At 35.9% G+C, this 25,727-nt stretch overlaps 1 protein-coding gene across 2 annotated transcripts in view; it reads right to left on the bottom strand.

The window, feature by feature from the left end:
- Zbbx (zinc finger B-box domain containing) overlaps positions 1–25,303 on the bottom strand; it is an 87,563-nt gene extending 62,260 nt beyond the window's left edge. For both annotated transcript variants that reach the window (XM_028786770.1, XM_028786771.1), the window contains exons 1-4: positions 25,122–25,303; positions 22,604–22,652; positions 20,657–20,766; positions 17,613–17,708 (exon numbers count right to left, since the gene is read on the bottom strand). In XM_028786770.1, the coding sequence (XP_028642603.1) occupies positions 17,613–17,708; positions 20,657–20,737 (177 nt within the window). In that variant the 5' untranslated portion in view covers positions 20,738–20,766; positions 22,604–22,652; positions 25,122–25,303. The remainder of the gene's footprint in view (positions 1–17,612; positions 17,709–20,656; positions 20,767–22,603; positions 22,653–25,121) is intronic.
- Positions 25,304–25,727: the final 424 nt, after the last annotated feature.

Below are 25,727 nucleotides of genomic sequence, written 5' to 3'. Positions count from 1 at the left end.
CACCTGATTTTAGACAGAGATCCCAAAAACATACATTTGAGAAATAACATCCTGTTAATCGAATGTTCCTGAAAAGAAGCAAACAAAAGAAAAAACCTGGGTATTTACATCCAGGAGAGTGAAGAGACACACCTACCTTTAAAAATAAAATAAAACAAAGCCACAGTGCTTTAATTCATTATTTGAGAATTTCATACAATAAAATTTGATAACATCTACCCCACACACACATACTCGTCCTTAAAAATTCTCCAAGATTCACAAAGACCTTACCAAATCTCTATTCTGTGTCTTTTTTCTTTTTTTAAAAAAAGTAATCTATTGAGTCCAATTTGTGCTGTCCACATACTAATGGGAGTGGAGTAACTCACTGGATCATGGTCGCCCTAACAGGTACCACACCCTTAAATAAATATGATCCCGGATGGAGAAGCCACGAGCTAACAATAGTTCCTTGGCTAAGGCTCAACAGACTAAAACCTTGTTATTGATTATAAACAAACAAAACTAATGATTCAAAGATCTTAATTTAATACCACAAAGGAATAAGGGAAAGCACTTCAAGTTTTTCTGGACAGACTGCAGAACCTCAGGAAATTGTTACTAGAATAGCAAATGATACAGATGAACTACAAAGTTGCTGTTCAAAGAAAAGAAATTTTAGTTGAGCTACAAACCACCAATAACTACATATACAGCTGGAGTCAGAGGTCCCTCCATGTATGGTGGTTTAGACCCTGGGAGCTCTGGTTGGTTGTTATTGTTGCTCTCCCTATGGGGCTGCAAACCCTTCAGCTCCTTCAGTCTTCTCTCTTACTCCTCCATTGAGAACCCTGTGATCAGTTCAATGGTTAGCTTCAAGTATCTGCCTCTTATATGTCAGGCTCTGACAGAGATTCTCAGGAGACAGGTATATCAGTCTCCTTCTAGAACTGACCTTAATACTTGCATGTAATTAAAATGGTATAGAAGCAAAAATGAGAAAGGAGTTTCTGGGGGATGGGAATGGGGAAAGGGGGTAACATCTGAAATGTAAATATGTAAAATATCCAATAAAAAAGAGTATAATATCAATATAATCAGATTTAAAACAAAAAACAAAATCAAACAAAGAAAAAAAACACCAAACAGAATGGAAAAACAAGCATCGCCAGATATATCTGTTAGAGAATTAATATCTAAAGTATACAAAGATTTCAGGAAAAAAAATTACAAAACACTAGCAAATCCAGCAACCCGGTTGATGAATGATGTAATGAACTGGTGAAGCACAAATGACCAATAAACACATAAAGCTATGTTTCATGTTTTTAGCCTCCAAATGAATAGAATTAAAAACTATTTTAACATTCTTTACCCCAGGAGGAATGACTACCATTCAAAATTCAAAAAAAAAAAATGCTAGCAAGGGTGTAAGAAAAAAAGGAGCAGTTGTATCCAGTTTGTTGAACACAAACTGATCAGATTTATCAGTTAAATCATGATGGAAGCATCACAAAATTTAAAAGAACAGATACCATGTGATCCAACTATAACATATCTGGGTGAATACACTGTAGGAACTCTGCATCAACATATACAGAGGAGACTATCATGTCCACGTTTATTTGTTATGTGTATGCACAGTAGCCAAGTTATAAAGCAGGTTAATAATCAATGACAAATGGTGGATAAGGTTTATGTGGCACACACATACATACATACATACATACATACATACATACATACATAGTATGTGCAGTTTTGTTCAATCATAAAAACAATGAAACAATTAAAAATACAAATGTATATCATCAAATCAAATGAAGTAAACCTGACTCCCAGAAGAAGTCATCATGTTTTCCATAGTTTGTGAATCTGGGAACTCCTGATATATGTAAAATGATGTATAAGTATCTGAAAGTAGGAGAGAAAACTGGGGGAGAAAGGAGCAAATGGAAAGGGAAAAAGGAAACAAGAACGACAAAAGGGAAGAAATGGAAGTTCGTAGAGTATGGCCAAAATTGTCTTATGAAATGCAGCAGTGCACATTGATTATATACCAAAAATAGCTTGCATAACTAATAAAATGTAACATTACTGAAATGTCTTTTATCCCTAGGAACATTCTTTTCTTTAGCATGAGGTTGTGTGTGTACACTTTATTATAGTAGTAGTAGTAGTCGTAGTATTTCAAAGGAGATCATACAGAGAAAGAAAATAAATATTTAAGGTCGTCAATATAAAACCAAGGAAAACTGACTTCAGGAAGCCCAGGTGAGATGACCATGACGATATCAGGGTTTGGATGGGATCTAAGTCGTCCTTCTTGCATTTTAATTCTTTCCCCTTGAGGACACAGGAAACACATTTGGTCTTTGTTTTTCTGTAACTATTAAATTTATTACTAGTAGATTTTTAAATGTTCCTTCTCTTAAAAAACTGTGTACAAAACTCTGGTCCTAAAAATAAAATCACTATGTAAAAATTAGATAGCAAATTTTTCCTTTTAACTTATATTAACTGTTTGCTTTTTTGTATTTAACTAAGCAGGTAAATATAAATTAGCATCACCTCATATTAAAGTCTTAAAATATATAAATTCTGCCTGGAATAAACTACAGTTAACATTTGGAAACACAGTTCTGAAAACTTTGTGCCTGTTTAGAGGTGCACAGTTAAATTGTGACACAAATCATATTATCTTTCACTTAATACAAGCACTACCATTTTTCTTTTATTTATTCACTTTACACTGTGCTCACTGCCCCCAGTTACCTTCCCACAATCCTCTCCCACTCCCATCTCCTTCTCTTCTGAAAGGCTAAGAACTCCTGGGAATCCCCTCACTCTGGCATATTAAGTCTCTACAAGACTAGGTATATCCTCTCCAGGATATACCAGGCCAGACAAGACAGCCCAGCTAGAAGAACATATCCCATGTAGAAAACAACAGCTTTTAGGATAGCCTCTGCTCCAGTTGTTTGTGGCCCACATGAAGACCAAGCTGTACACCTGCTGTGTATGTGTGGGGAGATCTAGGTCCAGCTTTTATGTACTCTTTGGTTGGTGGTTTAGTCTCTGAGAATACCATAGGTCCAGGTTAGTTGATTCTGTGGTTCTTCCTGTGGATATCAATCTGAGTGAGGAAACCCAGTCCTAAAAGAACATGAATGGTATGTACTCAGTTATAATTGGATATTAGCCATGAAGTATAGGATATACATGCTACACTCCACAGACTGAAAGAAACTAAACAAGAAGGAAAACTCAAGCGAAGAAATGAAAATAGTCATTTAAATGGAAGGTAGAAGGAGGAAACTTGGTGGGAGGGAGGATGGAGAGGAGAATGAGAGGAGGTCAGGACCAGGTAAAGAGAGGGACAGGAGAGATGGCCAGATGGCCATGAGACTAATGTCCATGATGACCAATACACAACAGACAGGGATGTGGAGCATCTCCAGGACATGACACAGACCTGTGACAATGGAGGTCCCCAAGAAGAATCAATGGGAGTGACCTTAGTTATGACACACAACATTTGGGGATATGGAATCTGAAGAGCCCACCTACTATAGCCAGACAGGAACCTCAGTGGAATAATAGGGACCCATCCACAAACCTTCGACCTAAAAATTATCCTGTCTACAAGAAATGCATGGATGAGGGATGGAGCAGAGACTCTGGAAATGGGCAACCAATAACTAGACAACTTGAGGCCCATCTCATGGGCAAGCACCAATTCCTGACACATGACAGAGTAGTGATACTATGTTATGATTGCAAACAAGAATTTAGTTTGGCTCTCCTCTGAGAGGCTCTACATACTAGCTGACTCAGATAAATGCAGATACACACAGACAAACAGTGGATGTAGCTTGGGGACTATTATATAAGAGTAGAGGTAAGATTTCAGGATCTGAAGGGGATAGAAATTCCATAGAAAGAATGAAAACTACCATCTTAAGTACTAAACCGCCAGTTAACAAGAATATAAAAATGATTGGGTTTAGAATATATTAGTCTATTGGGCATAATACTGTACCATATATTAAGAGATTAATTTCAAATTGAGAAACTTAACTCAAAGATAACTTTGTTTATATCTTCTAAATATAAAGATTTAAGTACAGCAGTGCTAATATGGAAAAAAATGAGACTGAGATTGTATATATTTACCTTGCAACTATAATCCATACTAGAATGTTCAAATTCAAACAGAAACAGCATTTAAAGAACATACCAAATCATATCTTTCACTATAGGACAGAAGTTTTTAGAGCCATGGAATATGATTTACTGCCAACATTTCAATGTTTTACCACATTCTTTTTCACTTCCCATGATTTGGCGGTGGGATTTCGTGTGCTAACTGTTTTAAATTCTCACCTCAACTTTCCTTCCCCTTAGAATGATATTATCTTTCAAATTATACTGAAGAAGAATTCATCACTCTGACAATATGGCATTAATCAAAATAGTGAGAGCTGATATTTCATAGTATTTTGGAGTGGATGACAGTCATTTTGTAGAAGTTAAGGTCCAGGAGTGAAAGTTTTATTTTTTAAAAGTGTAGCATGCTTGATGGCATCTTCCGTGCTGCAGGATGACACCTTTCACTGTCAGCTAAATCCTTCTTGGTGTTCAGTAATAAATACTAATGATCGCACTGACACAGCCCTAGTTCTTTAAGTTCCAGCTCAAGAAAGTTAACACACAGCCTACACCATCTTATTTGCAGGTTTGAAAGCAGAATTGGGAATGCCTCCATTCATAAAATCTTTTGCTTATGATTTGATTTGGTGACAAAAATGTCACTATATAATAATGTGAGACTGGTTTTGAATCTCTGGTCCTGGTGACTCAGCCTCCAGAATGTTACATACCACCACATCTACAACAATCCTCCTTCGAGAGTATTAACTTTCTTTGGTTTTCTACTTGCAAAATTTTAGAAATTATTTATTGTAAAAACAGTCTTCATGCTAACTTGATTATTTTAAACTTGGCAGAAGAATTCTGGTATACATTGAGATTAAGAGTTAAGGTAATACAAAGAAAAAAAGTGTATTTTAAAACCTCAGAGGATATTATAAATCCATTAGTTCCAATGTCTAATAAATATTGATCACTTGAAATTAGCACTAACTATACAATTTTTCTGCAAGAACAATTTGTTCTTCTTTGTTCTGCAAGAACTAAATTTACACATCAATGAATATAATTGTAACAGTCTTTGTACCTATCAATTAAAATTAATGCCTTCAAAAGATTTTAAGAAATTCAACTGATTTTTTTAAGTTAAAATTACTTATGTACAAAACCATACTTTTATACATCATAAGCAACTAAATAATTATGGAAATGATAAAGTGTTACACACAACTGTCAGTTACTAAATTATACCTCTGTTCTTAGATCAAACTAGTTTGTTCTTCTGATAAATTTGCCTTTACAGATCAACTTATTAGAAATATTTTTCCCTAAAAGTAGACTTTACCTTAACTGAATTATTTATCAGAATTTAAGGAGGAAATCAATGAATGACTGTTCAAAAGTTTCATCTATTCTAAGTTAGGACCAAAAGGCAAAAATTTCAAAATATCAGGCAATTGGGAAAAAAAACAGAATTTGTAGCAAATTCCCTACATATACATCTACAAATACAGAGAAAACCAAAATATTCAGACTGAAACATGTTGCAATGAAAAGACACAAAACAAAATCTGAATTTTACAGAATAGAAAAAGTGATCAGTGGGGGGAAATGTGCTTACTCGGCAAGCAGGAAGACCTTAAGTTCATTTCCTCAAATCACATGTAAAAAGACAAGTATCATCAAAGGCATACCTGTAAACCTTGTGCTGCAGGAAGATAGAGACAAGAGCAGCACTGAATTTTGCTGCCTCACTCTGGGTTCCATAAGATACTCTAGTTCAAGAGAGTGTGTGTATACAACACACACATACACACACACACACACGCACGCGCACACACATACACAGAGAGACACTGAAAATTCAACAAATAAAAATAGAGAAAGCAATCTTCACTTGGAAGCAGTCTGCTTATCATGTTGTTAAGAAAGTGAAAAATAGCCTCAGACGTATTAGCTCGGGGCAAATTTTCCTGAACAGAACGAATACCAATGATTCAGTCTCTAAGATAAATAATAGATAAATGGGACCTCATGAAAAGCTTCGGTAATGCAAAGGACACCGTCAATACCACAAAAGGCAACCTACAGATTGGGAAAAGATCTTCACTAACCCTACATGTGATAGAGGGCTAATATTCAACATATATAAAGAACACAAGTTAACCTCCAAAAATTCAAATAACCCAATTCAAATGGGGACAGAACTAAATAGAATTCTCAACACAGAGGAATCTCAAATAACCAAAAATCTGTTAAAGAAATGTTCAACATCTTTAATCATCAGGTAAATGCAAGTCAAAATGACCCTGAGATTGCGTCTATACCAATCAGAATGACTAAGATCAAAATCTCAGGTTGACAGCACATGCTGGTGAGGATGAGGAGGAAAAGCAACACTCCTTCATTCTTGGTAGGATTGCAAGCTAGTACAACTACTCTGAAAATCAATCTGGCATTTCTTCAAAACATTGGATATAATTCTACCTAAAGACCCAGAGAATACCTTCTGGGGCATATACCCAATAAATATTCTACCATCCCACAAGGACACATGCTCCACTATGTTTATAGCAGCCATATTTATAATAGCCAGAAGCTGGAAGCAAACCAGATGTACCTCAACAGAAAAGTGGATACAGAAAATGTGGTCCATACACAGTAGAATACTATTCAGCTATTACAAAAGAGGATATCATGAATCTTGCAGGCAAATTAATGGAACTAGTAATTATCATCCTAAGTGAGATAACTCAAATCCCAAAACATGCATGGTATGTACTCACTGATAAGTAGATATTAGCCAAAAGGTACAGAATATTCATGACTCAACCCTCAGAAGTTTGACAAGGAAGGAAGGGCCAAGTGAGCATGCTTCAATCCCACTTAGAAGGGGGAACAAAATAATCACAGTGGAGCAGAGGGAGGGAGAGACAGGAGACGGGGAGAAGGGGCAGGATCAATTTGGGGACAGGAATAGAAAAGAAGCACAGAGGACAAGAAGAAAGAATGAGAATATGCAGCTTCTGGGAGAGACCTGCCATGTGAGAAGCTCCCAGGACTCAATGAGGGTGACCTTAGCTAAAATGCCCAACAATGGGAAGACAGAACCTAAAGAGTAGATAGTCAGGGCCTCAAGTGGAGGGATAGGGTTACCAAATTCCAAAATTTCTGACCCAGAATTGTTCCTGTCTAAAAGAAATGCAGGGACAAAAATGGAGCAGAGATTGAAGGAAAGGCTGTACAGTGACTGGCCCAACTTGGGATCAATCGCATTGGTGGGCATCAAAGCCTGACACTATTACTGTTGATATGTTGTGCTTACAGACAGGAGCCTTGCATGGGTCTTCTCTGAGAGGCTCTAATAGCTGACTGAGATAGATGAAGGTACTTACAACCATTAGACTGAGGTCAGGACCCCTCAGGACAACTATGGCCGAGTTAGGGGAAAGACTGAAGATACTGAAAGGGATTGCAACCCTGTTGGAAAAACAACAGTGTCAATGAATCCGGACCTATAGGAGTTCCCAGAGACTAAGCCACCAACCAAAGTGCATACACTGGCTGGTCAGAGGTCCCTAGCACATATGTAGCAGAGGACTGCCTTTTGTGGCCTCGGTTGGAGAGGATGAACCTAATCCTATAGAGACTTGATGCCCCAGGGAAGGAGGATGCTGGGGGACAAGAGGAGCACCGTCTCAGTGACAAAGGGGAGGGGAAATGGGAAGAACTGGAAGAGATGGGACCAGGAGGTGGGGTAACATCTGAAATGTAAATAAAATAATTTAAAACAAACAAAAAAATCAAAACAAAGTCATGTGCCTGAGCATCAAGATCAAATCTGAAGCAGAACTTAGTCTTTAGAGCCATCTTTCTCATAAAGTGCTGGCTGGTTTCTCTCAGGTTTTACTAATCGCTGAACTAGTTTTCCTTTACACTAAGAAGGTAATCAAAATGATCAAGGGTCTTGACATTTGTAGTTTATTTGTTTGTAATTTATTACAGATGTAATCCATCATACAGCAGATAAATGGTGTCAAATAAATATTATCCAGATTTGATACTTAATACTATCATAAAGTAACAGACGAAAATGAAATAAAATACATCTCCTTCAGTTAAAATAATTTTTTAAAAGGACAAGATGACATGGGAATGCAAGTACTCTAAATATAATGTATTTTCAAACATGCAAGCATCCAGTCTCAGGAAAAGAAAAACATGATTTGCATCTAAATAATTGTACCTTTCAATTTTTATTGCATCAAGAATTTCTTAAGGAGCAATCTTTAAGGCAGACTAACCAAACAAAGCAACACGGGAAATTCACACCTGCAATCTTGCTACCTATTTGCAGTTTTGATGCCATATAATTATGTACTATATTAATTATCTTAGCAAGTTCTTGTTTTCAGCTAATATTACATGTATAATGAATGCATTCAGCTGAGTTAGCTGCTTTCAGTAATTACTCATATTTGAGTTACACGAGGAACAAATGATTTCATATTCAATTATTTGAATAGCAGAATTTTAGACATAGCAGAATAAATTCACCAGCAAAAGTGATCAAGAAACCTGTCTTATTTGGGTGTCAAATATAGTATTCTACCTCCATCACCACTGAACAATTTTATTCTATAAATAGTGGTGAGCCTAAACTAATTTAACCGAAACCACTGTAAAGCTGTCAAACCTTGTGAAAAGATCAGGAGACAATTTAGCCCTTACTTACATATAATAAAGGCTCCTGAAATATCTAGTATTGTGTCATCAAATAAAATTTAGATATTTGATGAGACGTCAAAGATTCCCCAAATAACGTTTTATTTTCCAAAATTTGAATAAGGAGGAAATACAAATTGGTAAATATGTGAAAAAATAAAAACTGAAACTTTCATCATCTATTTTACAAAAATTTTGCAAAATATGCTAATACATCCACATGGAAACAGCCCTCAGTGAGCAAGGCCTACTGACACTACAAACTGTGGTTATCAGAATGTAGAATTTACTCATCTCTTAAATACATTCATTTATAATTTTATGTGTTTGAGAATTTTATCTTCATATATATTTGTACAACACATGTGCCGGTTGGCCTCAGAGGCTAGAAGATGGTGTCATATTACCTGAAATTGAAGTTACGTCCATTATGAGCTGCCATGTGAGTGCCAGTACTCAAGCTTTGAGCCTCTGGCAGAGCAGCCAGTACTCTAAGTGGCTGAGCCATTTCTCCAGTCCTAAGAATTAACTCAGCTTTGAACTGTATCTATGATTTCCTTCTTCTATTGCTCATTACTTTTCATTATTGTATTTTGCCTCTACATTTGACTGTTTTGGTTATCATATACTAAGAGACTCATGTAAGTTTTGTCTTTTATTCATTTATTCATTACATATTTTTCTCTAGCTCCATGTTAAATGTCTTCTCTTCTAACACATATGGTCTAAGGGAATCAGGGTACTTTTATAATAATCAATTAAGTTTATTGTTATAACTAAGGTGATGATAATGGGTCCATGAGTATGTCAAAATTTATCAAACTTTATACAATAATTATGTGACTATTTTGTAATATAATTTTCCGTTAAGAAAATTATGAAAAATATTACTACATATAAAGGTTATTTTAAATTCTTTGGACTTATAATTAATGTTACTTGGTGTCATAAGCAAATGGCATAAGGGTAAGGTTAAAATTCTAGGATCACTTTATATGCATTAATAAACTTGCATATAGCACAAGCTACAAGCAGAAGAATTTTTATACCAACATTGAGTTGGCTATTATCCATAGTTTCTGAAAGTTTCTGAATTTGCATGTATGACTTTATCTTAAGACCCACTTAGCACAAACATGAAAGAGCACATTCTTCTCCCTTTGAGATTAGCTCACAACTTCTCTACATTAAATCCATTCACTATAGGAATCCTCTCTACTGTATTGGGTGCTCTACCTGTTACTCTTTCTATAATATATTTCCTAAGCCATCCAGGGTCTTGCTCTTGAATGATAATAGAAGCCCTACTATCTTTTCTGCCTACATTTCCAATTCACTTCATTTTATTTTCCCATGCTTTCTTGTCTAAGTAAAGGATTCAACTGACAAAGTCACTCTCTTGAAACTATGAGAGTCTAACTGAAGATCCCTAGAACCCATGTGAAGAGCCAGGTACAGTGATGTGTAACTGTATCTCCAACTCTTGGAAAGCAAATAGAAGGATTCCTAAGAGTTCCTGCGCTATGTAGTCTGACCTATCTAATGAATTTATTGTCCTATGGGAGACACTGTCTTAAAACAAGTTAGTCAGTAACAAGCACACATGAGATTCTGGTTTCAGAAGACTAAGAAAAATTACAAGTACAAGGTGAGTCTTAGCAATATACAGAGACTCTGTCATCCCCCTATAACATATAAACACAAAAGTAAAACAAACAAAAAAAACTTAAATTGAAAAATTCACAGCCTCAAATGTGAAGAGAATACAGATACTCATCAAACCATGAATGGATGAATAAACTCTGGTACAGTCATGTAACAAACAACATTGTTAGTTGTCAAAAAAAACAAGTGAAATAGTGAAGCAGAGTGACAATTAATGCTTAGAACATCACGGTAAGGTAAACTGATCACAAACAAGTTAAATATTGCAAATCAGGCTAATGCATAAGAGAGAGAAAATAGAAGATCATCGAGAATGAATAGGAATGCCAAGAATTTGACTAGAACAATGAAGGATCATTTGAGTTTCACTTTGACCTGATACATATGCCCAAAACTAAGACCAATAATTACACATATCAGCAAGAACACTAGCATCCACTGAACTGTACATCTTACATGATTATATCTGTAGTATCTTCTCTGTGAAATTATATATTCTCTGTGAAAAAATAATTCGATTAATTGTTCTCAGTAAAGTATTTTTATTAGTCTTCATATCAATCTAATTTTGAAATTTTGAGTACATGATCAAACACTTAAATGAAACGTTGACCAGGCATTCTGCCTGAGTTAAACTGTCAGACTCCCAATGCTCTCACCAAGCTGGGCAGCAGTTAACTCAGAAGCAGGCATATTGGCTTGCCAGCAGGACAGCTTCAGTGTTTGTTCTAGGAAGGGCCCTGTGTAGGGGTTCAGGCAGAAGCAGAGCTCTGGTATTTATAAGATGACTGGCTTTCACTTCTTATTTTCCAGAGAGCCAATGTGCACTCCATGGCTTCTGAAACCCCACAGGGGCTGTAGCAGTTATAAAGCTCTCTGCAGGTAGGGAGCTCTATTCACCCTCCGTCTGCAGTTTTTCCTGGCTAAAATAAAACTTGCCTTTTACAAGTCATATTTACTGTAAATATGTTTCCGAGGCATCTTTTTCTACTTCTCCAAAAACTACAAAGTTAACTAAAGGGCAAATTTGACATACACGAGGGAAACATTTTGTAAATTTTTCACCTACATAGCATATTAACATTTATATTATTCATTGTATTTTGGCTAATAAATTCTTTAGCTTTCAAAATATATAAAATAAAATAAAATTTGCTATCTAAAATCCTTATGCTATTTCAAGGACATGATCATATCATTCAGAATCCATTCACATTTTTATTCCCTCAAAAATTGATTTCTAAGGGACAAGTACAGGAACTGAGAATTCAGTCAGGAACAAATGTGAAACATTTCTTACAGAGTTGGAATTTTATCAGTAGACATGGAAGAGTAAGTAGCAAATAGTAATATAATTTTTAAGAATCCTTTAATTGAGTTGGCAAAAGTGATAATTGGATTAAAGTGGATGAACTTAGCCCTGCGGTGTTAGAATAAGTACCATTCAAACCCAGCAATAGTAAAGAAGTGACAGTGCCCAGCTGTCAAATATATTTTACATATTTTACAGCATTAATATTTATCAGTTTATATTATTTCCAGAATCATTTTGTAATTTGACTGTAATATCAAGCGAGCATGTGATAATTCCCTTTAAGGGTAACTTCTTGGTATCTGCTTCAGTCTACCTCATTGATGACTTTAGAAGAAGACACTGAGTGAGCTCAGCTCTGATCATTCACAGGTCCACAGTAGAACATGTTGCAATTTAGACATCAGTCAACTGTCTAAGTAATTCTACCTTCCAAAGAATATTTAGACAATTCTAGGAAGCAGCAATAAATTTATTATCTTAACACCCATGGCATGACTGGTAATTTTTACTGTTTCTGTAATATAGCTGCTGCTTCTATTTATACCTTCACTCTTGAATACTGACTTCTCAGTTTCTATGCACTGACCTTTAAAAAATTCTATCATTCCCTAAAACTAAGCCAATAACAAGCTCTAAGTTTACCCTGAATTCTATATTGTCATGAATAGAGTTCTCCTCAAAAATAATTGTAGAATTTGTCTTCCAGAGTTTTACTATAGAATGTTCAGGAAAAACCATCTTCAGGCAAGGTAAGAGTGAAAAGGAGGGTAAGAAAAAATGTTGACCTTAGTTCTGGAATTATAATGGTCACCAGAGTTAGTCCAAATTGAAACAAATTGGCTGTTTGAATTTTTGAATTTTGCGGGGGTTAGGAGGCACAGGGTGGGGATTATGCTATGGTCTGTAGGTCAATTCATTCAGATGTAAACCCCACTTGTGACATGCTGAGATGTGGTACCAAGTAAGATCTTTATATGAGGAATATGAACAACCAAATTATTTATCAATATTTCCCCTTAAAATTTTATCTCTGTCCGTGTAACCATGTAATGGTCTGTATAACCTCAAATCTCTGTACTACCTTGCCTGCCACAAGTCCCTCTTTTCCAGATGTAGTTCCTCAAATGTATCCCTTCCAGCCTCAAGAACTATGATCTGAATACAGTGTTTATTGCCTATAAATTATACAGTTTGTGTGGTATATTGTAATATTAGCAGAATACAAACAAACCAAGCAACCCCTTAAAAGTAGTGTTAGAATTGATAGATACTTTAATAAAGGAAAATTCTTGGAGAGAGTCTCAATACTGCTCCACCTGCATCAGTGTTCAAGCAGTCAAGGAAATGAGTACATAAGCTGTAACTAAGACAATCTGGGGGACACACACATCACACCCGTAATTCGCATGTGTATGGCAAATGGCCATTGTAAGAGTACCCAAGTAATCATGATATTCTCCACCATGACTAATCATTGCAAAAATATATATCATTTTAAACCTTAATGGGACAGTGATAATCTGAGCATAAAATCAAGTAATGAACAATGTCAACTTAAAAATGTAATAAAAATATAATGAAGTTAATAAGCGTAAATTGTATTCTGTCCTGAGATTCATTTACTCAGCAATTAATACCATGTATGATGATGCATACAAACATATGTTGCCAGATACACTCATGCTTATGTAAGCAGGGCTTCTCTTGGAGATAAGGGGTCTTATGCAATACATTATGAATTTCTACCCTGGATGGTCTCTTTTTTTTTCTAACCACCCCCATTCTGAGGTTTCAACCTTGCATTTAAGAGACTCTCCATTCTAATTAAGAGAAGCTACTTACTATAATCTATCTATTAATGATTTACTTAATCCATCCTCCCCTGTGAATGTCATACTTCACAGTAGAATGCCTTTTGTATTTTCTGCAGCCTTCTCTTTCTCTGATTAGTGTTCTCCTGTGTCTGAGCATTCATGCTAAAAGGAAATATGAATGCTTGATATATTAAGACCTTATTTTTCTTTTCATTTTTATTGGTTATTTTATTTATCTACATTTCAAATATTATCCCCCTTTCTAGTTTCCCCTCCATCCTCTCCCCCTTTCCCTTGCCTCTATGAGGGTGCACCCCCACCTGCCCACCCATTCTTTCCTCAGCATCCTACCATTACCCTTCCCTGGGTCATAGTGCCTCTACAGGACCAAGGGGATCCCCTCCCATCGATGCCAGATAAGGCAATCCTCTGCTACATATCCAGCTGTAGCTATGAGTTCCCCCCCCATGTGTACTTTGGGGGGAACCCAGGACTCCAGTTTGAGAAAAAAATCTTCTCATTTCAGTATTGACAATTTTTCTAACTAAAGAAATACAACTTTTGTAGGTTGCAAATGCTCCCACTCTTTTATACTTTATTCTGCACATGATTAACTATTTAACAGGGCTTGAAAGAGGCATGGAAACCTGACATGTTTCAATCATCGCCAAGCATAAATAAGTCATAAATCAAACAGAATATCTTTAACATTTGTGTTAGTCATCATGGGGACAGCAATAAACAGCTTGCTTTCACTATTTTAGGGATCTTTATTTTTTTTTTAAAGTAAAACTACGTAGCATTTTTCAAACACATGTAATGACTGGACCATAAGATGAACTGGACCATAGACCAAACCATTTATATGTTTTAAAAGTATGAAATTTGCTTATATATTATACAACTACAATGAATACCATAGGTTAAAGAATATAAAATATACTAAATAGCCATTAGCCAAGAATGTGTTCTCCTTACATGGCAATGTAATTTCTATAGCAATACTTAATATTTTGATATCAGTTATCTTGCCCAATTCTTAAATTAGGTATAAATCCAATGGTCAATGAAATCTCATGACTATATTCACTACCAAAATGATAAACATAAAAGACAAATATTTTTCATGAGATTTACAAAGTAAAGATTGGTAGGCAAGACCAATACCCGGTGGCAGGGGGGAAAGCATGAATGCACAAGAAATAACAGTGGAAAAGAGACAGAGACAGAGACAGAGAGGGTAGAGAGATGAATGCAGAAGAGGCAGGGTTCTCGGTATTAGATGGCAGTTTTTAAGCATCAAAACCTTCCAGGGAGTCAGGGTGGCTTCTCAGACTCGTTGATTCTTATACAGTTGAAATTCACTCGTGCTAACTTTTAGAGACAAATGTGTTCTCTTCAATTTCAAATTCCTAAGTATCTTAAATATCAATTTTCTATTTGTGGCTTACCAACATTTCCTCATCTGCAGTCAAAACTAGAAAGTACTATGGCAGCAATATTTTATGTGTTCTCTCTCTCTCTCTCTCTCTCCCTCTCTCACACACACACACACACAGAGAGAGAGAGAGAGAGAGAGAGAGAGAGAGAGAGAGAGAGAGCGAGAGAGAGAGAGAGAGAGAAATAAAATAGAGAACATGGTAGATGGAGTAAGTGATATATTCATTGGCTTGTTTTGGGTAATGTTTCTCAAGGCAGGGTTACCTGGAACCACCAAATGAGCTTGCACATGTTAAACTGATCTCTATAAATTATATATTAATAAAAATGCAAAAATAGCCTGCAGATTGCTGTAAGTGCTCTCTGCAACGGTGCTATGGATCCCGTAGGAAATTTACATTTCAAAATAAGCATACTCTAGTTTTAAAAATGTATAATAGTTAATATGTACATAGTAAATGCCTTCTCACTTTCTTGATTCTACATTTAGAACTTCACAGGATTTGAATCTGAAAAGATCAGATTAATAAAATTCAAGTTATAGAATATACTTCAATGATTCTGATAGTGGATGATACGGATGAAATAATACGGATGAAAAATGGCTATATATTGAGAAGGTACTCTCTAGTTTGAGTTGTCTTGATAAGCATGATTTGACCTACATTATATACACATATCTACAGAAAGTTGTATCAAAGTGCTGTGAAGGATCTGTGGAGACCAGACAGAAGGGAAGTGGGGAGGGAAGACAAAGAAAAAGAGAAATCAGTTTGGATACATTAAGAAGTTCAAGCACTAAGATGAAAGGAAGAAGGTGTGGTTCACCCTCCTTTATATCAGCATGACAAAGTTTTGTAATGTTTCAATTCACTGAGTGAACTGTGTTGAATGAATAAACCATCTAGGGGAAACTTTCTATTAGGAACTTATGGTAAGGTCATAGGGTGTTTACATTCATCATGAGCAATTCTACAGTAGTTACATTTTAACAGCTAGACTCTTTTTTATAGACTGATTTCGATTTCTAGAGGTATTCAGTTAAATTACCCCCAAGATAAGGAGTGTTTTGTTTTCCATGTTATTTGCCCTTTCTGTTTGCAGGCTCCAACACTGCATGATAATTGAAAAGTAACACACAGAGGATGATAAAGTAGCTCCTTAAGTAGGATGCTTTCTCAGGAAGCCAAACACCCAACACTCACATAAAGCCAGGAATGGTGGAATACATTTGTAAATTGGGTGCTGCAAAGAGAAAAAGATACCTATGACTCCTGGATCAAGCAGCTTATCCTAAGAAGCAAGCTTAGGTTCTTAGGGGAAAACAAAGACACAAAAACATGGTTGAAGGTTCATCAAGAATGATGGATGATGGCTTCTGCTAGCCTACACACACACACACACACACACACACACACACACACAGGAAGAGAAGGAGAGAGAGAGAAAGAGAGGGGGGGGTGATGTATGTGTAATGAAATTCAGAAAATATGAGGCACATCTATTAGATGCTTTGTTTTCCTCATCATAATGGGTCAGAATCTTTATGTGCTAAATATGTTTATGATATATATTATAAATATGCATATATAATACATATTATATATTTAATACATAATACATATCATATATCCAATATATGATATATGATCTATATGAATATATATATATATATATTCATATATATATATATATATAGAGAGAGAGAGAGAGGAAATGTAGATTAGAAGTAGGTTGTAGGTTGAAATACAGATATGAATCTCACAAATACATTTCCAAACACAAATCTGGTCATCTCCTTTTCATTCTCTATGGACTACCAGCATCATTACCTTTTAAGTCTCATTTTTGATTCTTATTTTAGCTCCAGATTCTTACCATCAGCATGCTAGCAATATTAACCTGTGTAATGTCTAAGCATTCACTCCAGCAATAAAGGAATTAATTTATGACAAATGATTATAATATTAATGATAACCAGTGTAGTGCCATCACTATATCTTACCACATCATTTCTTTAAATATGAACGTTTTAAAGGTGTTATTGGGGCTAAAGTTGAGGCACTTTACAAAGTAATCAATATATTTAAAACAACAAATAAAAAAAACTAGCATATGGAAAGAAAGGGATGCCCCTAGAGAGAGGAGCTTACCTAAATGGTAGTGCAGGAAGATAAATGTTTACATAAGGAAACAAATTTCTATTTATAAACCAGCTATAGATGGTACTTAAAATAAATACCTAACATAATACTGTGATAGATTAAAATATTGTCTCATCTTAATATTGTAATCAAACTAAGTGTTTGAGGGACTATATTAAAAGACTTTAAATATCAAAATAGAATCTAGATTATCATTCAGTGAAATAATTTTAAGATACTTGTCAAGGATGAATGTACATAAAAGGATTATAGAAATTAATGTATTTTTTTCTGAATTTTAACTTATAAGATATGTTTAAATGCATGTTACGTTATGTGGTTAACATCTTCGGAATAGATGCTGAAGAGTCCTACCTGTAAAAGAGTTGTTCTGTGGAACTTCAGTGCCCCCTTCTGGTGCATTTTAGCAAAGCATCCTGAACAATAGTCTTCTCCACATTCCAGGCATACCTTTAAAGACACACGTGTGTACATATGATACTGCACAACGACAGCGTGACTTTCAGAAAAGATTTGCACAATGGTGTTATTGTCTTCATATTTATTCCTCAAACTACTGTCATTGGAATGAAAAGGCACAGAAATGCCAACGTTTAACATGGAAAGACTACTCTCAGATCAAGTATGTATGGACTATACATATTATATGCATAGTAAACATGAATCACTTCATAATGACCATAAGACAATTTAATAGCACCAAGCCACTCCTTGAGCGCATGGAAGTAAAACAACACTGCAAGTTAAAACTCTCACTTTATTAATTTTTTTACTTTTATGCATATTGACACTAGCTGAAAACAATGTATAATGTCCCTTTCAAAACTTTCAACATACTCCCATGAATGAGCACCTTTCTTGTATGTTCCTTATATTTCCTTAAAATATAATTTAGAAGTTGTCAGATTTGTTCACAAAGAATGAATGAAACAAGATGCGTTCTTTGTGAGGAGTAAATGGTCACTAAGATGCTCATCATGAAAATGTAATGATTGGGCCCTGCAAAGCTAGGGCATGTAGTACACCTATACCTGTGATGTTGATAGGAATCCCTTCAGGTAGAGAGAGGGGGAAATGAAACTTTACTATGCTTGAAGGTGCTATTGTGTAGCTTCACCTTCACAGCACAGTGAGCTGTAGAGGAAATCACTAAGAGACTTCCTTTGTTTCCGTTTGGCCCAGGCTGAGAACCATGAATGAAAACATGAAAAAGAAGGTAAGCAGAAGAACAGCTTCAGAAGGTCTATGTCACAAAGAGATTAATATTGCTGACAATCGTCAGTGACTGACTGAACAGCAGTGTCTATCATGGTTCAGATCTGGAGCTTCACACCATATGGCATGGATATTTTCATGGCTTCGGCATTAGCTTGTATGTTTAAGCAGGTTAAGTATGATATAACAAAGGAGTCCATGCTTGTAAAACTAATAATATCCTTAAGAAAATAAAACTGATATTTTAGATGATTGCATGGTCTATTGTGAATTATATGTATTTTAAATGGTGAGTAAGAACACAGAGCTGGAATTTTTTTTATTTAACAAGAAAAGAAAGACACCCTCTAAAGTCTAAGTGTCATAACAAAAAGTCCTTAACTGTTTAATTTTGAAGTGTCACATAAGTGCTAAAGATACAGCTATGTGGTAGCATTATTATACAAAGACTTTTTCAAAATGTATTCTGCACAATTTTCTTGAATATACCTCCTAATACTTCACTCAATTTCTCATAAACCTTTGGCAGTTTCTATCACATAATATGATGCAGAAAACTTAAAATAGGCTGCAGCATATAATTCTAAGCCAAGTATTTATTAACAGATGCTTAAAGAAAGCAGCCCAACAGATATTTGTAGACTGAAAGATCAAAGCTAGAGTTGCCAAGTTAGCTCGCATATTTTGTTATACAAGCATATTTAGATTTAAATGGGTTAAAATGACTGCCAACTGGAAAATCTTTTTAGGCAGTTTATGCAACTGGCAGAAACTTACTAACCCATAGATAAGGATTCTATTCGGCTGCATAACTTCCTCAAACACCGGGGTCCAGTTTTAAAAACTATCTAGTTGATTTCGCAAATTTCAAATTGGCTGTATCAGGTTTCAGAACTCATTTCAATCTAATTAAATAATCTACATATGCCAAATTAACATGTTACTTGACTTTCTAATTTTAGCATAAAGAAATAGCCTAAAGCCACTGATATGTCATTATAAATTATACATTTGGAAGTGCTGGATTTTGCTAATAATTTTAAATGCATGAATTCTAAAGGTGATAAGTAAAGAACAAAATCATTTTAGTTATTGTCTCCTTTTTATGTGTTAGATACAATGGTAAGTATTTTATTAAATATAATCATCGATACCTTTGTGGCATAAGCCACAGGTGAGGAATCATCTACAGAAACACTCAGTAACTTACTAATGTCATACATTTTACAGGGAAATGACATGCAAAATTCCAAACTGAAAACCACTTCATCTTATTAAGATAAAACCAGTTGGATATGAAACTACTAAAAGGAAACATATGAGGAGCAGTGTCCAAGGTGTCCAACCTTTCAAAATTATAACAGGACATTGTGTTTACTCTAGAGATATTATTGCATATGTGTGTTGCTAAGCATGATTAAAAAGAAAAAGGATACAGCCTGTGTATGTTATTTGGTTGATGGTTAAGTCTCCAAGAGCTACCCAGCGTCCAGGTAGTTGACTCTGTTGGTCTTCCTGTGGTGTTACTATCTCATCATCAATCCTTCCCCCAACTCTTCCATAAGGGTCCCCAACATCTATCCAATGTTTGGCTGACTGTATCTATATTTGTTTCCGTCAGCTTCTGGGTAGAACCTCTCAGAGAACAGTTATGCTATTCTCCAGTCTCCTGGTACATGTGCAGCTCAGTCTCCATGTGGCTCCCCAACAACTGAAGTGGATTTTCCCCTGAAAGCTGTAGCCTGACTATGGTAACCATTCCCGAACTGGACTGCCTTGTCCAGTCTCAATCGTAGAAGATGTTTCTAATCCTTCAGAGATGCTCCAGAGTATGGGAGTATATGGGGGAGGGAGTCACCTTCCCAGAGGAGAAGAGGATGGAAGGATAGGAGGATAGACTCTGAGAGGAGGGAGTGGGAGGTGGCTAGAATTTAGGAAGTAAACAAATTTTTAAAAATTTTAAACATAGAAAGGAAAAAAACAGATATGATTTTAAATGCTATTAACCGAGAGTAGGAGGTTGATGTTCAGTGAATATATGGAGATGTTAAACTTACCTGTTATCACACAGTGAAACAGTAAGAAAAGAGAGTAGCATAGGGCTGTGCTATCGGGTTCAGGAGCGAGAGCTTTGTCTAAGGAGCTGTGAGAGGTCTATTCCCTTTGCACTGTAGTGTACTTACCAGCAGAGCAGCTTTGTTCTCACACTGTCCGCAAACTTTCCTTTTATTCTTAGGGTTTTCACTTCCAGTAGAATGTGCCATTTTGTAATTAACTTGTTGTTTTGCTGGAGCTAAAAGGGAAAGATATCAGGATCATCAGTCCAAAGTATGGTGTTTGCTTTCTTGATTAGCAATGTAATGAAACTATGAGCATTTCTAAATCCTCACACAGCACTTAAGCAGTAGCAGCACAAGATATGGATACAGGCAAGTCTGATGTGTTTGTTCATTGTAAGACCTGTAAAAACCTCTACCAGCTGTCATGAGTAAGGGCCACAACTTCTGACTACTTTGCTTTGAGACCCCGTTGACCTGAATATCCATCACTACACAATACTGAGAATGTTACACTTAATAGATTTCTTATGGATTATCCTTTGCCTGAGTACAAGAGAATTCCAGTTAGAAGACTTCTAAACAGACGGTCTACATTTGTAATTCTTATTTACATGCCTTGTTGCTGCAACTAAACACACCTGCCTAAAGCAATTTAAGGAATGGAGCATTTGGTTTTGCCTTTCTGTTCTAGGTGATATAGTTGTGGTAGAGAAGTCATGGAAGAAGGGTGAGAAACCACTTCTCATATTATATTCACAGTCAGGAAGAAGAGAGATGCATGCTGCTACCAGTTGTCTTTGTCCACTTTTTCATTCCATGACACTAGACTACAGAATGGATCCCTCCATATTTGGTGTGGATCTTCCCAAGTCAATTAACCCAATCTAGATAATCTCCCAGAGATATGCCCAGCCTCAACAAGTGTGTTTCAGTGTAAGCCTAAATCCCATCAACATGACAATGAAGATCAACTCACAATGTTTGTATGAATATTTTATTATAGAGTATTCTAGAATTTATTTCATCAAATTATGCTAATATTCATGTATAAATATGCTTAATTTCCAGAAAAATATTGTGTTTGCTTTGAGATCACTGTAAATTCAAATACTTTTTAAGATGTAAAGCAACTTTTAAATATTTGTATGTTCAACAAAGTACAAAAGAATAATGTTGCTGGGCGGTGGTGGTGCAAGCCTTTAATCCTAGCCCTTGGGAGGCAGAGGCAGGCGGATTTCTGAGTTTGAGGCCAGCCTGGTCTACAGAGTGAGTTCCAGGACAGCCAGAGCTATACAGAGAAACCCTGTCTCGAAAAACTAAAAACAAAAAAAAAAGTTGGGAGGAGTAAGGAGAGGAGGAGGAGGAAAAGGAAAGGAAGAGGAGGAGGAAGGGGAGGAAGAAGGAGGAACACGAGGAGAGATGGGGCAGAGTTGTAGTGCTATGGATGACCACTCATGTACCGAGAACAGTCCTGGGTAACAACTTATATACGGGTTAGTTAATTGGGAAACACCTCCAATTGGATGGGCATATTGTTATTGAACATTGTGAAACTTATAAAGCCTTCAGATATTCTAAACAGAGTCTCATTTATACCAGGCCCATGTGGATGGCAGGATGGTCTGGGTAGAGCCCAGCTTTGTGGAGACAGTGTGGAAGACTGGTGGAGCCATCTCCCATGTTGGTGTCTCGTGGGTGGAGGGCCTGGTGTTTCTGGATGGCCGTTTCTAGCTGTGGTGTGTGCATAGCCTCTGACCACTTCCAGCTGCAGTGCACTTGGCTTCAGGCCCGGTCTCATGGCGGCCTGAGCTAAGCAGAGCTGCCACCACATAGATAGTTGGCCGTCCAGCAGCCTTCATTTAAGTAATTACTTCAAAACTAAGTTGACATTTTGATGCAAAATACTAAAAATCTTATTCTGAAAATCAAAATATCATCATCTGGTAACTGAGGAGCTTTATTCTATATGAATTATTGCAGTTTATAGAAAATCTATGTGAAAACTCTACATGAATATATATGCTATGAAATGAACCTTAACTTTATTATATAATACAAAAAGATGCTCACCTTGAATCTCTTCCTTAAGTACCTTCAATTTCACTTTTCCAGGAGAGAGCTGCATTAAGGATACAGATGTTACTTTTCATCTATGCACTCTCTTATTCAAAGAAAGTGTAATTATTAATAGAATGTTAGATATCTATATCATTTGAGTGCATCTTACATACATAAAAATGTATTTGAAATAGTCTAAAATTAAAAAGATAATCAAAACTATATATTAACTTAAATTTTCACTGAAAAAAGAAAAATTAAATTAATAAAAGTCACACATATAAATCATGTTGGGTTTTGTTCTTTTGGATAAATCGTCTTCCTAGGTAGCCCAGGCTTACCTCTAACTCGTGGTCCTTCTAAATAAACTGATATTAAAAGCATGAGCCACCATGCCTAATTTATAGACAATTTTGCAGAACATATCAGGAATATTTTTCTTATTATATAAAGTTTCACAAACTCATTTTGATGCAAATTTAGAATATAGTTTAAGTATAAAAAATTATTATATGTCAGCATGAATTGATTTTAAGAAAAATTAGCATTCATATTGTGAAGGTTTGGAAGTCTCTTTCTCCTTCTTAAACTCTAGAGTCTGGTATTTGTACAGACCAAATCTACACTGAATTCTGACTGAACCAGTCACATAAGTGCAGAAGTCAGTGGTTTTATCTTATTTGTACAATTTAGAGAACCACATTTAAGCATCATGACCCTTATCTATCATATGTATTATTTATGATCCCAGAACTGGCTATGTGATTGCTTAAATATACTTGAGAAAGTAAAAGCCAGTACTGGGTATTTCAATATAAACAATCTCTGGAAACCTTTGGTTCTTAACATTGTAGGCAACAGAAGAGACCTGATGACTGAACACACTCGCCTGGGTCTTATTAAAACCAGCATTTAAAGTACACAAGTGAGCAGAGAGGCTGGTGTGCATTTACATACACACTGCCAATTCATGCTCAGCTTTCAATTTGCAATTTGCATGCTCAATTGCCCAATTTGTACATGAAGATATGAGAACAATGGCCGCCTCTATATCTATGGCTGCACCAACTGCAGTCATCTTTGAAAATTTAGGCCTAATTATTCTCTGTGGTTTGGCTTCAATGAGGCACTTATTGTGCGTATTCTTTGAGGGAGCTGTTCAGATGTTTCCTCCGCCAAATACAGCAGAAAAGAAAATAGAATTGAAATCATCAAATTTTATATGAATCACACTTTTTTTTTAAGTTGGCAATATTACACAAGTTACAGATAAGTCTAACCTCACTTTTTATAACCAAATTATCCAGTATGATTACTTTAATGATACAATAAATTGCAATGAGATCAGCCTGGCTATGGGCTCCTTAGGAAGAGTAGATAAGTCAGGAAATAAAGTAATTATTAAGAAAGTTTTATAATTTAATTTTTATTACTATGAGTAATATTTGTCTGTTCTATAAACATATTTATGTTTACTTCAAATTATCCTAATTACATAAAAATATTTGAGTGAATAAGCCACAAGCTCCTAGAAACAGTCTAATTGCATTTTGTCATTAAATCTGATTTTTGTGCTTGAAAACTAATTGAGTGATAAAGTAGCACTACGAGATGGATACTAATGCACACATGCATGTTTACATGCCTCTGAATATCTGAAACAAGAATTTAATACACTTATTGCTGTGCCAGAAGGCATTGAACAAGAGCTTCCCAATGCCAAGGCAGTTTAACTGGCCCTGCCATCCATAACAACTGAACAATTGGGGTAGATTAAGCAGGCATCACACGTCCCTGTAATTTAGCACAAGTGCTTTTGTGCATCCAAAGTGCCCTCAGAAGGGCACGTTTTCAACAATATTCATACTCAACCCACCTCCTGATAATTTTCCTTCTCTGCTTACTATCTGTATATGCAGACCCCCTTACTGTTCCATACAATCCTGTGTAAAATTCCACTTAATCATTTGTGCCTGATATCTCTCCTAAAAATATTTCACCATGAGGTTCACATTAACTGAAGCTCACTTTGGCCATCAAAGCTACTCTTGAAATATATTCACAGAAACTAGTTCCTTTTTGAGGGTTTTGTTCTTGTTTTTATTTTGGCAAGCTGGTCTTCAATTCACTATGTAGCTGAGGATTACCCTGACCTTCTGATCTACCTGCTCCTTTATACAAGTGATGAGTGTCATCAGGTCATTTATGAGATGATGGGGATTAAGCCCTGAGCTACCTGCATGCCAACTGAGGCACTTTCCAACTGAGACATTTTCCCAGACCAACTAGTTCCTGATTTCCTCCCTTTTACTCACTGCCATGTGGTGGGCTTAGGAAGTTCCGTACTTTTTACCTACGGTACTGTTACACTGTCATCATTCAGAAATTCATATCCACTGAAAATCTCTACTGTCAACATATTTAATCAATGTATAAGAGGTTCCTCTTCCACTAGATATAAGAAATCTACTCAGTATTTCTCTCTACACATTTCTCATTAATAACTCTAGAGACTTCAGTGCCCACATACCTGACATCCAGCACTGAAGATCCTCCAACACACCAGCTAAGTTCCTCTAGCTGCCCCACCATTGTAACCAAATCTTGCAGCTAGACATCATTCTAAATGTCCATTCCTTCCAAATCCCAAACACAGATGTTCTCAATGTCAAGCATGTTGACTTTTCCTTCGACTCTCAGCTCACCCTATCTGCCTTTTATTGTGATGAAATAATGATATGGGGTTTCCTGGAAACCCATGATGAATAACACCCAAGGGCACATAGGACTTCTTAGCCATCAGTTCAATCTTTTGCTGCTCAGCCCCAGTTATGATTTCCACAGCTGCTGCTCCAAACCTCCACCCTCAAGAATTCTGTCATCCTGTTTCCTATGGTTTACTCTTGACAGCAAGTGCTGTCACCTTCAACTCAGTGAGGATGCTGATAGCCTCTAACAGTATCACCTGTCATACCCAAGCTCTAGTATTGGTGTTTACTTCCATCTGTGTTAATTTCTTCTGTTTTTCTTGCCAGAGGGAATGCATTCTCTCTTCCCCAGTGAAGGTGTCTTTTTACTTTATTTTATTTTATTTATTTTATTATTTATTTACTTATTTGTTTATTTATTTATTTTA

Source organism: Grammomys surdaster, unplaced genomic scaffold (genome assembly GCF_004785775.1).
Source record: "Grammomys surdaster isolate TR1022 unplaced genomic scaffold, NIH_TR_1.0 125580, whole genome shotgun sequence".
NCBI lineage: Eukaryota > Metazoa > Chordata > Mammalia > Rodentia > Muridae > Grammomys > Grammomys surdaster.
The sequence above is the reverse complement of the archived record's forward strand: the minus strand, read 5'-3'. Positions and strand labels throughout refer to the sequence as shown.